The sequence below is a fragment of the Phlebotomus papatasi genome, chromosome 3 (assembly GCF_024763615.1).
Source record: "Phlebotomus papatasi isolate M1 chromosome 3, Ppap_2.1, whole genome shotgun sequence".
NCBI classification, from domain to species: domain Eukaryota; kingdom Metazoa; phylum Arthropoda; class Insecta; order Diptera; family Psychodidae; genus Phlebotomus; species Phlebotomus papatasi.
Window position 1 is genome coordinate 60,844,778 of NC_077224.1, and position 16,428 is coordinate 60,861,205.

At 31.0% G+C, this 16,428-nt stretch overlaps 1 protein-coding gene across 1 annotated transcript in view; it reads right to left on the reverse strand.

Moving 5' to 3' along the window:
- Nucleotides 1-2,997: 2,997 nt before the first annotated feature.
- LOC129807029 (gamma-aminobutyric acid type B receptor subunit 2) overlaps nucleotides 2,998-16,428 on the reverse strand; it is a 96,762-nt gene continuing 83,331 nt past the window's right edge. The window contains exons 11-12 of the mRNA XM_055855977.1: nucleotides 11,381-12,080; nucleotides 2,998-3,941 (exon numbers count right to left, since the gene is read on the reverse strand). Coding sequence (XP_055711952.1) covers nucleotides 3,721-3,941; nucleotides 11,381-12,080 — 921 coding nt within the window. The 3' untranslated portion in view covers nucleotides 2,998-3,720. The remainder of the gene's footprint in view (nucleotides 3,942-11,380; nucleotides 12,081-16,428) is intronic.

Consider the following 16,428-nt stretch of genomic DNA (forward strand, 5'->3'; position numbering starts at 1 on the left):
CATCCCAGCAATTATTTCAAGGCAGGTGAAAGTCCTGGGACAATTTATTTGCAATGAAAATTGAGTTTTCTGAATTTGTGAACGCACACTCTCTCACTTTCACCAGCTTTCATTCCTCATGGTTACTCATAGGACAAATATTTGAGGAAAGAAAATAATGTTGATGACATAATACATGGTGCAATAAATTTGCTATTTCGGTGGGATATCGAAATACAATAAAAAAATATATATTAATAATTCACAAAGTGTACAAAAGATATGCAAAAAATATTGCATGTATTCGATTTTTGTAATTTTTTTAGTAATGCATTAAAAATAAATCTGGATTTCATCAAGTTTTGAATAACAAAAATGTAGTGTTTTTTTTAGTGATGCAGTCAATTCGTTACATATTCCTATAGTGTTTCCTTCTTCCCACATTTCCACTGTATAAAAGTTACTTTGAAAGGAATATAAGTAATATTCTAAGGGATTTATTTGAATGATTTTATTTAACACCTTCCGGTGCAATTTTCAGTTTCAACACGGAATTCCTTTGAATCGATTTCTTTAATGGCCTCTACATACTAGAGCAATTTATGTCCATATTAATGCAAACAGCTTACGCTTGTCTAGGCAAAACTGTCAAATATGGACATAAAATTCTTATAATAATGCACAAAAATATGAATGACATTAAAAAAACACACACCATCTGAAGTTTCACATAACTTAAATGTTTATTACTTTTTTTTATTTTTCGTTTCTATAAATACAATAATTAAAATTATTTTGCCGAAAAAATAAATTTACTACACTAAGTAATTTATGGACAAGGAAGACTGGGGCAAAAAGTCACAAAACGGATGCTTTACTTTTTCACAAGCTACCCGAACGCCCCGGAAATTTCTAATTAGAGTAATTTTAGAGGAAATTTACCGCTCTACAACTTTGTGAAAGTCATTTTTCTTTATTTTGTAAGGAAATACATTTATCGTGCCGTTTTCTAAAAGGTAATTTTTAATCATTCTCAGAAATGCTGAGGCAAATAGTAACAGGCATGGGGTAAAATTATAACATTTTCATTCGCTTTATTACGTAAATTTAAAAAAAATTATTTGGATGACATATTTTCATAGGAGATTTATTTCTCTACACCTTTTTAGAAAGGTGTTTTCTCTATCTGAACGAGAAATGCACTTTTCTAATTATTTTCCAAATCTATATTTGGCAATAAAATTCTATTCAACCATTCTGAAAAGGCTAAAATGGCGAAATGGATGAGATAATTTGATATTTCTGCCGAAGAGTTGTCGAACAAATGTCACTTAAGTGTAGAATAAAAACAAATAAAAAAAATAATGGAAAGAAGTGTTTTTTGTGTTCTTTTTAAACTATTAATCTTAGATTCAGTAAAACCCGGAAGAATTTTTATCCTTCAAAGTATATACATTGGACTTTGTGTATTTTTTTTTAGATCTTCTTCCTTTTTTTTTAGATCTTTTTTAGACCATGACTGTCCACAACAACAAGCGGCGACACATGGCATTGACGTTTCTTTTCGCCATGAAAAATAAGATATTCCTGTCAAATCATTGCTCTACCTGCCGATTTTACTCGGAGGTTTCTTCAATTGTAACAGTATATTCCAGTATATTCAGAGAAAATCTGTAGATTTTCGGCAGAATTTCTGCCTGGAAAATCTACAGATTTTCGGCAGAATTTCTGCCTAGAAAATCTGCATAGTGTCCATTACTTCACAAAAATATTGTTGATTTTTGAGAAACTGTAAAAATTATAAAGAAAATGGTATGTTCTGCTTAACAAGAATTACCGATTAAACATTTTAGACAACTAAAAAGATGCGAGCAAGAATGCTAATTTCTTAAAAATCGCCAATGGAATGATACAAAAACACGAAATTTAGATCAACACTCTGCTTAAAGTTTTTACTTTACTATTCTCTACTTATAACACGGCTTCGCAGATTTCTTTATTTTATACAAACACTGTGACATCACTAAAAAACACTTTATTAAATTTTGCTAACAAAATTCCACCATTTGCAAACAAAATTCAATGAAAAATATTCCATCTTTTAAGACATAGCTGCCTTAAAAGTCTGGAATGTAGAAAAAATCTGCAGAAAATCAGCAAAATATTTTCGTCAGAGTATGATCCAGAATTCTTCAGAAAATCTGCAAAAACTTTCTGACGAATTTTATCCCAAGCCCAAATAAAATTCGTAGGAATATCTACAGATTTCTCGGCAGATTTTCGGCAGAGGTGTAGATATTTTCTGCAGAAATCTTAAAGATATTTGACGAAATTATTTGACGGGTTGCTTCAATTTTTGTTACTTTTTACCCCAAGTTTAATAAAGGGATTTCTGAAGAAAAAGATCTTTGAAAAATGCTAAAACGGATAGCGGCTTCGTATACAAAGACTGAAAATCATTTTGAAAATATTCATCAGTGCATCAATTTTGGAAAATAAAGTAGTTAAAAACTGATATCTGCTGTAAGGGAAATATTTCAAAAACAGAATTAAAAATTTCAATATTTTTAACTTCCTAAATTCCTTGTTCGAATATAAGAAACTTACGACATTGAAGAAGGTATATGGAGGCTATCTATCTAAAAAAATTTTAACCGCTATCTTTTTTTATCTTGGAATATATTGAATTTTGAAATTTTCGATTTGTGACTTTTTGCCCCAGTCTCCCCTAATCTTATTTCTCTTTATTAAAAATAAATTGTATATGTTTTAATCTTCCAAAATATTTTAGAGTCATCGTGTTCTTTCATTGGCTAGAGCTTTGATTGATTGCAAGATCCGACCTAGAGAACGCTGTGGAACAAAATTTATTTTTGAAATAAATATTTCATTGTATTTAAATAATGTTTCATTACCCATTTTTCAATTTTTTTCTTTTATCACTTAAGGTAAAGGCCCTGTAGTCGGCCACTTGCTCAACTCGGTCAATGGAATTATTTTTTTCACTAAAAACTCGATATTGGACTTTTCTTAGAAGGGCACTCAATAGGTCAAGTGGTAGAGCACTATATTAATCATATAAAAAATTTTTCAAGAAAATCCTAAAAGAAGTTTCCCGGAGTAAAAATCACCATTAGCATAAGTTACCTTCCCTCTGAATAAATCAGTTGTGGAAAATCTTAAGGTGTTGGAAAGATTTATGTATAAGAATACCTAAAATATATATTAAACCCCAATTTTCGCTAGAAAGTTTTCACCATGACAGACTGAAAGCTGAGAGTGAAAGTGAAACAAAATGAAAATGAATAATTGTAGTTAATATCTCTCTCTTTAAATTGATTGAGGTGAGAAACATACAGTAGACATTCATCACACTTAATCACTAAGTTAATAATTATTTCTCACAATGTCTGGGTGTCTGAAATAGGGAATGGTTCTCAAAAGACAGTATCTTGATGTTCTTTAGGGGTATGGAGGATGAGAAGATCACAATTATTAATTTAATCTAATGACAGTGTTCATTGAGAGTCAGAGAGGTTTGTTGCGGAGCACTGGTTTTCCTTTTTGTACATCCTACCAGTGTGAAAATGTTACCTCTCCCTTTGGGAAACATGATAATTGTATTGTAAATTTTGAACACACTTACAGCTAATTGAGAGTGTCACCACCTTCCAGTTTGTCCGCCTTGAGGAAGAAATGCCAATATGCAGAGTGAATTGGCAAGAAAATCATGGCAGATGATTAAATTGCAGCCACTTCTTCCTCCTCCACGGGATCTCGCTGATGGCAATTATCTGCATCCCCCATTCCACTCTCGTCCACTCCAGATGTACCTTGGGCTGACATCAGGAAGGTAAAAGGACGAATGTTGGCGTGATTGTTGCTGGAGGTGTAATTGAATGTTGACTCCTCCATCGATTTCCACTTAGCTTGGTGATGGGTTGAATCGGCCAAGTTTCCTCCTGCAGAAGAGATAGAACGATACTTTTGCTCAAAAATCCTTAAAGGCCTTCCAACTATTATCCTAAAGATAAAACTATTCTTCTTTCAATTGTCCCACTTCATTGTTAAGCTAAACCTTGGGATATACTTCGGTCAACCCTGAATAACTTAAAGGCATTGTGATTCTTCAATCGAATATTTTAAATTTTAAATTAAAGATTTTAATCGGAGAATCCCTATTATACTTTATTTAAAGGCTTTTTCCTAATTTAATACTTAAAAATTTATAAAATATTAAAGCGTAAATTTGGCCTATCCTTAATTAAATCAGATTAAATTTGTTTTTTTTACAAAACTTTTAAAATAAATCCATAAAATATGTTTAGGATCAGTAAAATAAGATTTTAAGAATGAATTTTCGGTCTTATGGGATGTAGTAGATAGTAGACGGAAAAATAGACCCCTCTTGATTTTTACTCTTCAATTCATCACGACTTTTCAAGGATGAATGTCCTCTTTATCAGGTTGCACTTCACTTGGACTTTTTCACAATTTTTCACAGAGATGTTCACCATTCAATAGGCTGATACAGAAAGTTATGCATATTGGATATGGTAAACATCTCTGTGAAAAATTGTTACACCACGTTTTGTATTGTAAAATAATGGCTTTCAACAAACCAAAAAAAAAAAAAAACAAAATAAAGAAAAGCTCTAGAAATTTAATTGATATCTGTTACGACGTTTGTGATCAGTATTTTATTTACATTTGACCAATAAATGAAAAAGTTTGTTATTCAAAAAAATAAGCGAAAAATAGCAATATTTTAATTGAAAAAAATATAATAATTTTAAAAATTCCTCTCAATCACAAGAAAAATCATTTAACTTAATGGTCTTTAGATTATCGATTTGTACATATAATGGTGCTTTTTCAATAAAACTGAAAATGGCCAATCCATCTCAAGACGACCGAAAAAATCGCAAATCGCGGGTTCATGGTCTCAGATGTTTTTTTTAATTTTACATATGTTAAAATACACGATAAAATATTATATTCCTATTTTTTTTTTGCCCAAAAAAAATTCCTGGCCGGAGATACATGGCGCCAAAGATGGCCTCTGGCGCTTCATTCGTCAATTGAGATTTTTAGCAAATATTTCAAAATGCTCTATCTCGCGAACGGGTTAAGAATTCTTCTTACTCTTTTTTTATTTCGCTGAGAAAAAAATGGGGGTGCGATTAACTTTTTTTCCTCATAACTTTAACATTTTTAGGTGTAAAAATATGTCAACATTTTTTAATGTTAATTTTACACCTTATTAAGGGTAAAATTAACATGAAAACGGTAACTTTAACCCCCAATACACCTAAAAAGGGTAATATTTACACCGACTTTGGATCAATACTGCAGGGTAAAATTAACATTTCAGGAATGTTATTTTGTAACAAATCCACTTTATTACTTTTTAATTTACATGCGCTCTTGGCGAGCGCCAAGCCAGAACAACCAACTTTTGGAGGGGCGATCCTACTTTTATTTCTACGATCGCCCCAATTATTCTTATTTTATAATATAAATATGTGTTTCACTACAATTTTAACTTTTTCGGATTTATCTCAGTGTTGAAAGATAATTTTATACTCTTTAAAACGATATACTCGTTTTCGTATTATCTGTTCAAGTTTTTGTTGTAACGATCTTTTGAATGTTTTTTGAAAAAATTTAAAAATTAATTTTTCTCAAAAACCCCATTCTCAAAAATTTTCATTTTGTCACTGTTGATCGCAGTAACATTGGGTACAAAATCAAAAAATAATTTCTTTTTTTCAAAAACGCGAGTCCGAAAAATTTTGATTTTTCAACTGTTTTATAAGTATTGTGGATGTGGAGTACTGTATTTCCTGAAAAATTGTACTCAAAATTTTGAGTTTAACTGATATTTTTTCTTTTTTGAAAATGTTATGAAATTTTGAATATTAAAAAAAAAATAAGCGCAAAAGTGGAAGCTCGCCTTTTCAGGGAATGTAGTACTCAATGTTACTGATCAACAGTAAAAAAATGAAAATTTTTGAGAATGGGGTTTTTGAGAAAAATTAATTTTTAATTTTTTTCAAAAAAATTCAAAATACCGTTAGAAAAAAAAAACTTGAGCAGATAATACGAAAACGAGTATATCGTTTTAAAGAGTATAAAATTATCTTTTAAATAAAAAAAGAGTAAGAAGAAATCTCAAACCGTTCGCGAGATAGAGTATTTTGAAATATTTGCTAAAAATCTCAATTAACGAATGAAGCGCGAGACGCCATCTTTGGCGCCATGTATCTCCGGCCAGGAATATTTTTTGGGCTAAAAAAAATAGGGGTATATTATTTTATCGTGTATTTTAACATATGTAAAATTCAAAACATCTGAGACCATGAAGGGTACCCCTATGGTCGTCTTGAGATGGATAGGCCCAAATATTTTTTTGCCACTTCTCTGTTCTCAAGCGCTTTTATAATCTCAACTTTTCTTTGTATTGGTTTTTGTCACTACTATTTAGTGGTTTTAGAACACGACCGAGAATGAGAGAATCAGTCAAAACACGAACCAAAATAAAGAAAAGTCGATAATGTAGAAGCACTTGAGAACAGTAAAATGCTAAACAAAACATGTTCATTTTTCATTGGTATAGCATAATTTTGATTCTGAAATCAAAATTATTCCATAGTAAAACAAATAATTTGTCCTTTACTTCTATGTTCTTTTGCAATCTTCGATTTTTTGCTAACATTTACAATGAACAATTTTGAAGCATGACTCACATTTTAATTAAATATTTAATACTACTATTTTTTTGTCGACTCACGTTCTCTTATTGGCTGGAGTTTAATGCCTTCAGAGCATTTAAAAATTCAGCCAATCAGAGAGCGCTTCGAGGCCAAAATATTTTATGATATTAAATATTTCATTTGTTTATGCTAATCAACATTATTTTTTGCTTATTTACTAACCAAATTTTTGTGTGATAATTGTTTTTTTATGATCTGAAAAACAAAATTTTTATCGTTTTGTTGTTTTTACTGACAACATTTTATTTCTTTTAGCCATGCTCGTAAATTGCTTGCCAAATTGCAGAGCTATCACAAATTGGGGAAATTTGATAGCATTTAAATTAATTAATTAAGGAACATTATTTTTTAAATTTACAACTGTCTAACCTGCTGAACAAATACAATATTATATGTGGTCAGTAAATAAACAATATATTCTATTGGTTTCAGCAATTAGTAAAGAGAAGAAGTAGTCAATCAATATTTAAACGTTTATTTTGCAGTCAGTTTTCTGGTTTTATTTCGAAATTAAATTTTCAATCCGTTGCAATTTTGAAGTAAATTGCAATATCTTTGATGGATATCATTGTCGAGAAACCCAAAGTACAAATGGGAAAGTCAAGCAAAGTCAATTCCTTTCATTTTGGAATCTCTTATGAGAAAATCTATTCCATTGAGAGCTCCTCAATATAGGTCAAATCATGTTTGTTCTCCACTCAATTACCGTGATTCTCGATTCTTGGATAAATCGTGTTTCTTTCCCATCATTGTAATGAAAACATCTCAAGAGGAAAGAAAAATAGTTCATCTCAACTTCTCAGGAAACTTCCACTTTTTATTCATTTAACCTCAATTTATAGGTGAAACACCCATAGTAATTATTTGCTAATTTCAACCTGTCACAAAAGGCAAAGGAACTTTTTTTTTTAAAGTTTCAACAGTGAATATACAGTTTACAGCGGTTTCAGAGAAGCAAGTTCTTCGATGCTTGGAAGGTATTAAAACTTTAAATTATTCATGCACATGGACCAAATTAGATGGAGAGTAGATGAAGAAGAGGAGAAAAAGTGCTCGAAAGCTCTTTTGAAAAGACCATAAGGAGATTTCAGAGGTATACAAAGGAAATGCTGTTTACAAACTGAATTTAAAAAAAAAAAAACGTTCAGATGCACTCTGCAAAGTGAAAATTCTTACTTTGAGAGTATCTTGAGCTGTAAATTGCATTTACTGGAGCTCTGTGAATATAATAGTCTTTAATAAATAAATGTCTTTTTTATACCTTACCACATTTGCACTTATTGCACTAAAAGTGGTATGTCTATTTGGTCTATTTATTTAGAGAAAATTTGCAATAAACTGTAGTTAAAATGAAGGATTCAATATTACTTATCATTAAAATATATTACATACGTAGATTACATTAGATGATCAGATATATTAAATAAGCCCCGCCCTAAAAAATAATAGCCTTCGGTATTTTTTCGATTTTTAGAGTTACACGAATAAATTATCGATCCAATGATCATGGCTGCAACATTTTGGTCATTAAAAAATTAAATTTGGTCAGTAAAAAAATAAAGAATCTCGTCAGTAAAAAATCTAGTTTTAACAGCGTATATTTTGGTCAGTAAAAAATCAAATTTGATCAGTAAAAAAATAAAATTTAGTCAGTATAAAAAAAATTTAGTCAGTAAAAAATCAAATTCGGTCGAAGAAAAGTCAAACTTGGTCGGTAAAAAGTTAAATTTGGTCAATAAAAAATAAAATTTGGTCAGTATAAAATAAAATTTGGTCAATAAAAAAATTGAATTCGGTCGGAGAAAAGTCAAACTTGGTCGGTAAAAAGTCAAATTTGTCAGTAAAAAATAAAATTTGGTCAGTATAAAATAAAATTTGGTCAATAAAAAAATTAAATTCGGTCGGAGAAAAGTCAAATTTGGTCGGTAAAAAGTCAAATTTGTCAGTAAAAAAATCAAATTTGGTCAGTGCAAAATCAAAATTAATCAGTAAAAAATGAAATTTGATACGGAAAATATAAAAAATGGTCAGTAAAAAATAAAGAACCTGGTCAGTAAAAAATCAAATTTTCTGTGCTTAAAAAATTGAAAAGTTAGGGTAAGTGTGCCTAATTCCGGCCAGCTTGCAATTTCGGCCACTTTTTTTATTCCTCGAATTTCCATGAACTTTTAGATTTTACGTATTCTAGAGATTATACAATGCAAATGAATAACAAAAAATGTAGCTATGACAAACGAGATGACGTGAAAAAGATATTGGAAGAATTCCCGAAGGGCAAGGAACTATGAGAATGAAGGTGGCCGAAATAGGGTACGAAAGTTATGTCTATATTTTTATTAATTTTTAAATGTATTAAGAATGATTTTAGAGTAAATAAAGACGGTAAACTCTTTACAAGGTTCCAAGCAACACTCTTTCAGAAGAAAGAATAAAAAAAATCAATTTGTATTTAAAATATTACATTTCAAACTTGAGACTTTGACGCTTGCATGCAACTATGCCGAAATTTGGCACACTTACCCTATCTGTATCGCCTGTTGAGGCAAAGGGAAATTTTCTGTGTTTTGGGAAGATATCAGTAGCACCTGTTGATGAGGCAAAGGGAAATTTTCTGTGCTTTGGAAAGTTATCAGTAGCACCTGTTTAATTTTTGTACAAAATTTAGGAAAGATGAAATATGAAATACGAAATGGTAAAACACGAAATGTACTAAAATACGAAGTTTCCGCAATACGAAATGTGCAATACTTTTTACCCGGATATGCAAAGTTTCAACTTTTATTGATTTCCTTTTAGTTATTTTTTTACTAAATTATTATTCACTGATCATATTTAATTTTTCACTGATTAAATTTTAAATTTTACTGATTTAAAAAAAAATTACTGACCAAATTTGACTTTTTACCGACCAAATTTGGCTTTTCTCCGACCGAATTTGATTTTTGACTGACCAAATTTTTATTTTACACTGACCAGATTTTATTTTTTACTGACCAAATTTGATTTTCTACTGATCAAATTTGACATTTTGCCGACCAAATTTTATTTTTTACTGACCAAATTTATTTTTTTTCGATTTTTTAAAAAAGTTTTTTACTGTCCATATATAATTTTTTACTGAAGAAATTCGACTTTGCACCGACCAAATTTAATTTTTTAACTGATTTTTTAAAAAGTTTTTTACTGACCATATTTGTTTTTTTACTGACCATATTTTATTTTTTACTGACCGAATTTGATTTTTTACTGACCAAAAAGACTTTTGCCGCCAGTTCCCTACTTTTCGCTACTTATACTGAAACCGCAATTTTTCCATTATTTGTGAAAGAAATTAGCCGTGAAATACATTATTTCAACTGCTGTGACTTATGGAGTTGAAAAACACTAATTTCCTCTTTTGAATTTTATTGTTTGACCATTTTTTAGAGGAATATTTTAAGCAAGTGCATCGAATCCAATATTGCTTACCAAATATAGTAAGTGTCAAGAATCTTATATCGAACAAAATTTACGATTTTGAATAAATAATTTACCTATTGAACATTTAATTCTATTCAGCGGATACATAAAATTTGTATTTAGTTAGCTAATGTTTCATTTTGTATTATTTTTATGTAAAAATGATCCATGGCGCAAAGTGGTAATATTTTTAAATTGATTTGTCACCTGTCGCTATAGTTTTTCAATAGGCGACGCTAACTTCACTTCATAGATCCTCAGTTGTCAAATCTGCTTTGTTTACTTTCTGCAATAGTCTAATAATTTGAATTTTCAAATAAAAGTGAAGAAAAATAATTTAAATGTGAGTAAGGTAAAGTGCCCTAAGTCAACCGGTTCCTCAATTCGACCAGTAGAGTTATTAATAACATTATTAGGTCAATTATTCCATAAATAAATACGAATCAGTGACAATTTTATAGAAATTCACCATAAAACATTCAAATATTGACATCCGGTCGAGTCGAGGAACCGGTCGACTCGAGGGCACTTTACCTTAATAATAAAGTGTTCATAAAGAAAAAGAAATGCCAAATGTATTCTTTGCATAATATTGCTCAAAATAATCGAGTTTAACCTTTCCAAGTGGGTGGCGAGAAGTCGTTACAGAACTGGCGAAAAGTGGTAAAAAGTGGCGACGAAGTGGTTATTTTTGCATTGTTAATAAAATCAGTGTTTTAGGTACTCCCGCGTTAAATTGTTGGACTTTTGTTTTGACGAATCTAGAGCCAGTATATCTATGGAAATCAAATTTGATATCAAATTTGAGTTATCTGATTATAAGGGATCAAAAGTTATAATACAGTTAATATCGCTTTTTCCTAAGAGTGGTGATAAGTGGTTACTCCACCCTATATTTTTATGGTTTGGTTAGTTTCCTTCATCCAAAAGGGAGCAAAGAAAGAACCTCCATACATATTACAGTTACGTTTTAGTACTAAACCGGTGCTCCTGAAAAATATCTAGATTGACTAATCCTTCCACAGTAGTATCTTCAATTTGCACAAAAAGACCTCAAACACAAATTATTCAAAAGTAAACCCTTGAATTAAAATTTCTCATGAGGGCAACTCCTTAAGGGGCGTGACTTAATATTCAAGGGGGCGTTACTATTACTGTAAACTCACCATTAGACTCTTGCAGCGCACTCAAACTAGCAGTTGGGATAATTCGATGGGGAAACCTTGGAGAACCTTTAACACGTTCTCTCAACGTCGGCTGTGACGTTTGGTGCACAATTGAGGGTCGTCGTCCGCCAGGAAGTTGGAAATTCACTCGTGGCTCTGTCCCATTAATCTCCTCCAACTCTGGAGGTGGTGTCTGATTGTCGAGTGGCACTGATCCACTTATAATAAATGCCGGTGGGGTAAATTTACGATGTCGTGGTCTCATATACGATGGCTCTCCCATATCCCCATGTGAAGTATGCAAGGATCCTCCACTTCGAGCCAATGATGTCCGTCTCATTGCTTTGAATCCACTACCTGCTGTATTGAGAGCCTGGCATGAAGATGTACCACCAGTTGATGGCACTAAGCCACTCAAGAGGCCCATGTGAGCTTTTAGAGCAGCTGCTATTCCACCACCAGCTCCACTTCCGCCAGCTTGACCACTAATTGAGATTGTCGAAGTTTTGCGACTCGGTGGACGAGAACTGAGAAAAAGTCCCCGGATGCGATTCAGCAAGCCAGAACGTTCTGCTGTGGCTTGCTGATGAGTCAACCGTAAATTGAGGAGGTCAATTGCGGGCAGGCGAATTGTGGTACTACCACAGGGCTCATCCAACTGAGGCTGGGAGCTAAATGTAACAGATCGACGCATTGGAGCCTGAAATTCACAATAAGACTTATACAGAGCGATTTAGACTTAACAGAGGCATAAAATATAATAAATAGTCCCTTTGGTCAATAAAAAATACAAAATCGGTGAACAAATTCAATTACATTCTTGTTAAGAATCCAATTTAATCATCAATTTTATTTATCGAGTTCGATTTGTATTAAATATATTGATAAAATGTTGGAAATTGTATACACTCCGCCTCAAAATCTTGAATCTATCCTAATAACGGCTTTTAAAAGTCAGAAGTTTAACCCTTAAACGACGAGACACTTTTTACGGACTGAAAATCAAGAATAAAAATTAAACTGGGAAACATAATCAATGATAAGTTTTACATCTAACTTGGAAAATGCAACAGAGTCTAATTCGGTGTACTTTGCGCCTCTATGAACGATAGGGACGAAAATAGCCCAAAAATTTAAGTAATTTTTCTGACAATACCAATGAATAATATTTTTCGCTTTAATGAAAAATATTACGTATGAGTATTGTAGTTTTTATTGTCAAAAGGGTTTTGCTTTAAAAAAAATTGGAAGTATAAAAAATAAATAAAATCAATTATGAATTTGAGAATTTAAAAATTCGCCATTTTTGAGCTTAAATATTTACTACATAGCAAATAGCTAGAGACTTGCAAAAAATATTCTAGATTCCTTGAACCTTCTACTTTACAATTATGTACAGACATAAGAAAAAAAAATAACTTTAGGTAGTCAGGAAAAATTATTTTCTTTATGGGACACCGGTGTTCCATTCGTCCATAAAGGGTTAAAAGGCTATAATAAAGGCTACCGATTAGTATCATATTTAGGCTCATTGGAAAGGTCTTGGATTTTGTGACAAGTCTAAGATGGTACTAATCGGTTATGAGCCGATCGGTAATTTATATTCGAAAATCAATATTCTATTACTCTTAAACTATTTTGGGGAATCTTTTGAGTGATTTATGAATCGGTTCAGATCGGTTGAGAACCGATTGTCGGTAAATTGTGTGACAGTACTCTTGAGGTATAGAATCTAGAATCTAATGCCGGCTTCAGACCTGAGGTTTAGCGTTGTTCCCAAAAGTCTCAAATTTCAAAATAGTAACCAATTTTATTGATTTTTCAGAATTAACCAGATAATTTATTCATAATATTCAATCCTAAATTTTCCTAAAAAAAATCTTAATTGATAAGAAATAAGAGAAGTTGAGCCATATGGCTATAAGTCTTAGGTCTGAAGCCCGTAAGTTACCCTCTTTTCTTATGGTGTCTACATATAAGAAGCAATTTTCGTCAAAAATGGCCTTTTTTAAGGTTTCCTTAGTCTATTCCACTTTCTTGGACTGAAAATTAGACTGAACTAAATTTAATTTGGTATGATGTTCAAAAGAAGAAGAAGAGTTAGAAAGAATAGGATAGATTTATGCAAACGTTTAAAGAAAGAAGTGGATGTGAATTTTGACTTCATGAAATTTTCCTGATCTGAAAGCTGTGCCGGAGCGGCCGTAACCATGAGAATTTGGATGTTACCATTTGAATTGGTTATCGATTGGATAGCGATTTCACCCAGAAAAAGAAACTCCGTGTAGGGGAAGTGCTTATAATTTTGGACAGTCTGCTTATAAGCATCGAAGTTCCAAGTTTAAAGTGCGATATTTTCTATAATAATTGACATTTCTTGTTACTCTCTTTTCAGAAGGGTTGTTTAGAAACTTAGCAAGCTATTTATCGACATATTTTTATTAAAATTAGTTTTAATACGTTTAAAAATGAATTGATAAGTAGAGGTGACTTTGACTCTTATTTTGGACAACTTGTTTATTAATTTGTCCAACTTGGCTGTAAATTTGGACAGCTAATCCGCCTCAAGAGGATGCCCATTGTTCTTCATTTGATGAACCAATCTTACCAAGTCCTCTTCCTGTTCATGTAAGAGAAACGTAGAATGTCACAAGAAGCCCGGAAACTTTCCATATCATTCATTAAAGTGAGTTGACTTCGATACTCCAAGTACGTGCGCATTTACTCATTTGGTGACCTTTCCGGAAGCCTTTGAAGGCTTTTCTCACTACATCTCTTTCGTAGAGATGATGCTCCTTTGTTTCTCCAGGCATTTGTCCAACCTAGTCATCACAAAAGCTAAAACTTCACGAAATTTCGTGAGAAAAACACCTGTCCAAAATAAGAATCATCACCTCACTGGTGAATATCTTAAAAAATTTCCCATTTTTCACACGAAAAATATAATTCACAAGGCAAATCTCACTTCAGGTCAAATGTACAAATCATCAGTAACGTGAATCAATACAATATTCAATGAATATTCAATAATATCACTCAAAAACAGCGAACAAACTTTGTTAGTACTTCACCAAAACTAAATAAGACTGAAGTAAGCCACGAAGTTCTGTCATATTTCTCGTAAGCAATTGCTCACACTGAATTTTCAACAAAGCAATTTCAACTCAAATCATATTCAAAATTTAACGTATTTAGCGTCAAAATCTTCCAAAAAGAACAAATATTTAGATAGAATTCATTTTTCATCAAATATTGGAATAAAAATCCATCATTTTAATCAATTTATTTTTAGAGTCCAATTTTACCCTCAAAGTGTCCAAATTTAGAAACTGTCCAAAATTATGAGCACTTACCCTAGAACAAGTATATTTGGACAGAAGAATTCAGCTCGATCCCAAAGAGTTTTGCTACTATTTTTAATAAAACCCAATATGAATACGATTAGGGGAGATCAATTTACCCATATTCCTCTTAAAAATGAAATTTATGAATACAAATTGACCAAGGATTACAACGAATGCTCTCAAACAAATAATTTTCCCATCTGACATTAATTATCAAGCTAAAATAAATGATTATTTGGCCAATTATAAACATTTTGTCTTACTACAGCCGGAAAGTTGTACAAAATTTAACATGTATTTTACCAATTTCAGTGTAAATAATTTGTTTTAATTGCAAGGGGAATTGTAAAAGAACCTAAGGGCAAATGCTTTTTGGGTACTGAACTGGTTTATTTTATTGCTCATTTACATAAATTATTATTCAATCAAGCCTGGTGGACAAAAAATATCAGTTTGTTCGATAAAAAAAATTATGCGTTGTTTTTAAACAAACAAATGTGTAATTTTTTTAAATAAACATTTTGAATAAACGCTTATTGTCAAATAATTAATTATTAAAAGGGAATCATGAACTTACTGTATTGATAATAAATTTAATTAAAATACTGAGTATATTAAAGTCGTAAAAATGTGAATGAATATATTGTTTTGGTCTGATACTGAAAAGGTTAAAAATATAATAACGATTTATTTGTACAACTTACGAATTCATGTGAAATTTAATTAATTGTTCATTGAATTTTATTAACTAATATTGCCACTGCTTAGTGAGTATAATTTATCACACTCAAAATTAGTGCATTAATTTGCAAAATAATGGTCTTTCATTCATTGTCAATGAATACAATATAGTTAATTTTATCCGGATTAAGTGATCTTTTTGTTTATTTAACACCACAACATTATTGGACTTATCGCTGTATTTTAATGAAAATCTTTTAATCAGTGAAATTAATATATCAATATCTGCTCACTCAACTGTAATAAATCTGATTTGTTTCTTTTTGAAATATTGCAGTGTAATTATCCGGTCTTGTTTGCAAAACAACACAGAGAAAAAGCAACTTATTAACCACAAATTAAATTGAAGAGTAGCAATAATTCCAAACAATTGGGAAATTGCAAATTGTTGAAATTAAAAGTGAAAATCAATAACTAATTAATTAGCTGATAGGATGGAGGATACATTGGTTTTGATTTGAATGTGTACTGCCACTGAAAGGGCTTAATTTTACTAAAATTGAGTTTCTAATTAATTTGACTTAGCTTTTTCAATGAAACAGATACTGTTTTCTCAAATTTCTTGTCCAACAATAATATTCTTTACTGATATCGCGTATTTTATTTTTTTTTAAATTTATGTTAGTTTTTGTATTACCTTTTAAATGTTTGAAGGGTTTTACAATTAGAAACGGATAATAATAATAAAATGTAATGCCCAACGCACAATAACTTTTGTTTGTAAATATGTTTTCAAAATTTCCTATATGAGAGTGAGCAAGATAACTAGACCTAATGTCAAAAACCTGTTTACAAAACAAAAGTTATTGTGAGTTGGAAATAATGGTCAACGCACAATAACTCTTGATTTATAAACATGTTTTCAAAATTCGTCCTTCTTTCGCAGACAGATATTTCAGAATGTTTTCTATATTAAATCCTCAACATGCTGAATTTTTTGATCGTTAACGAAAAATAGAATTA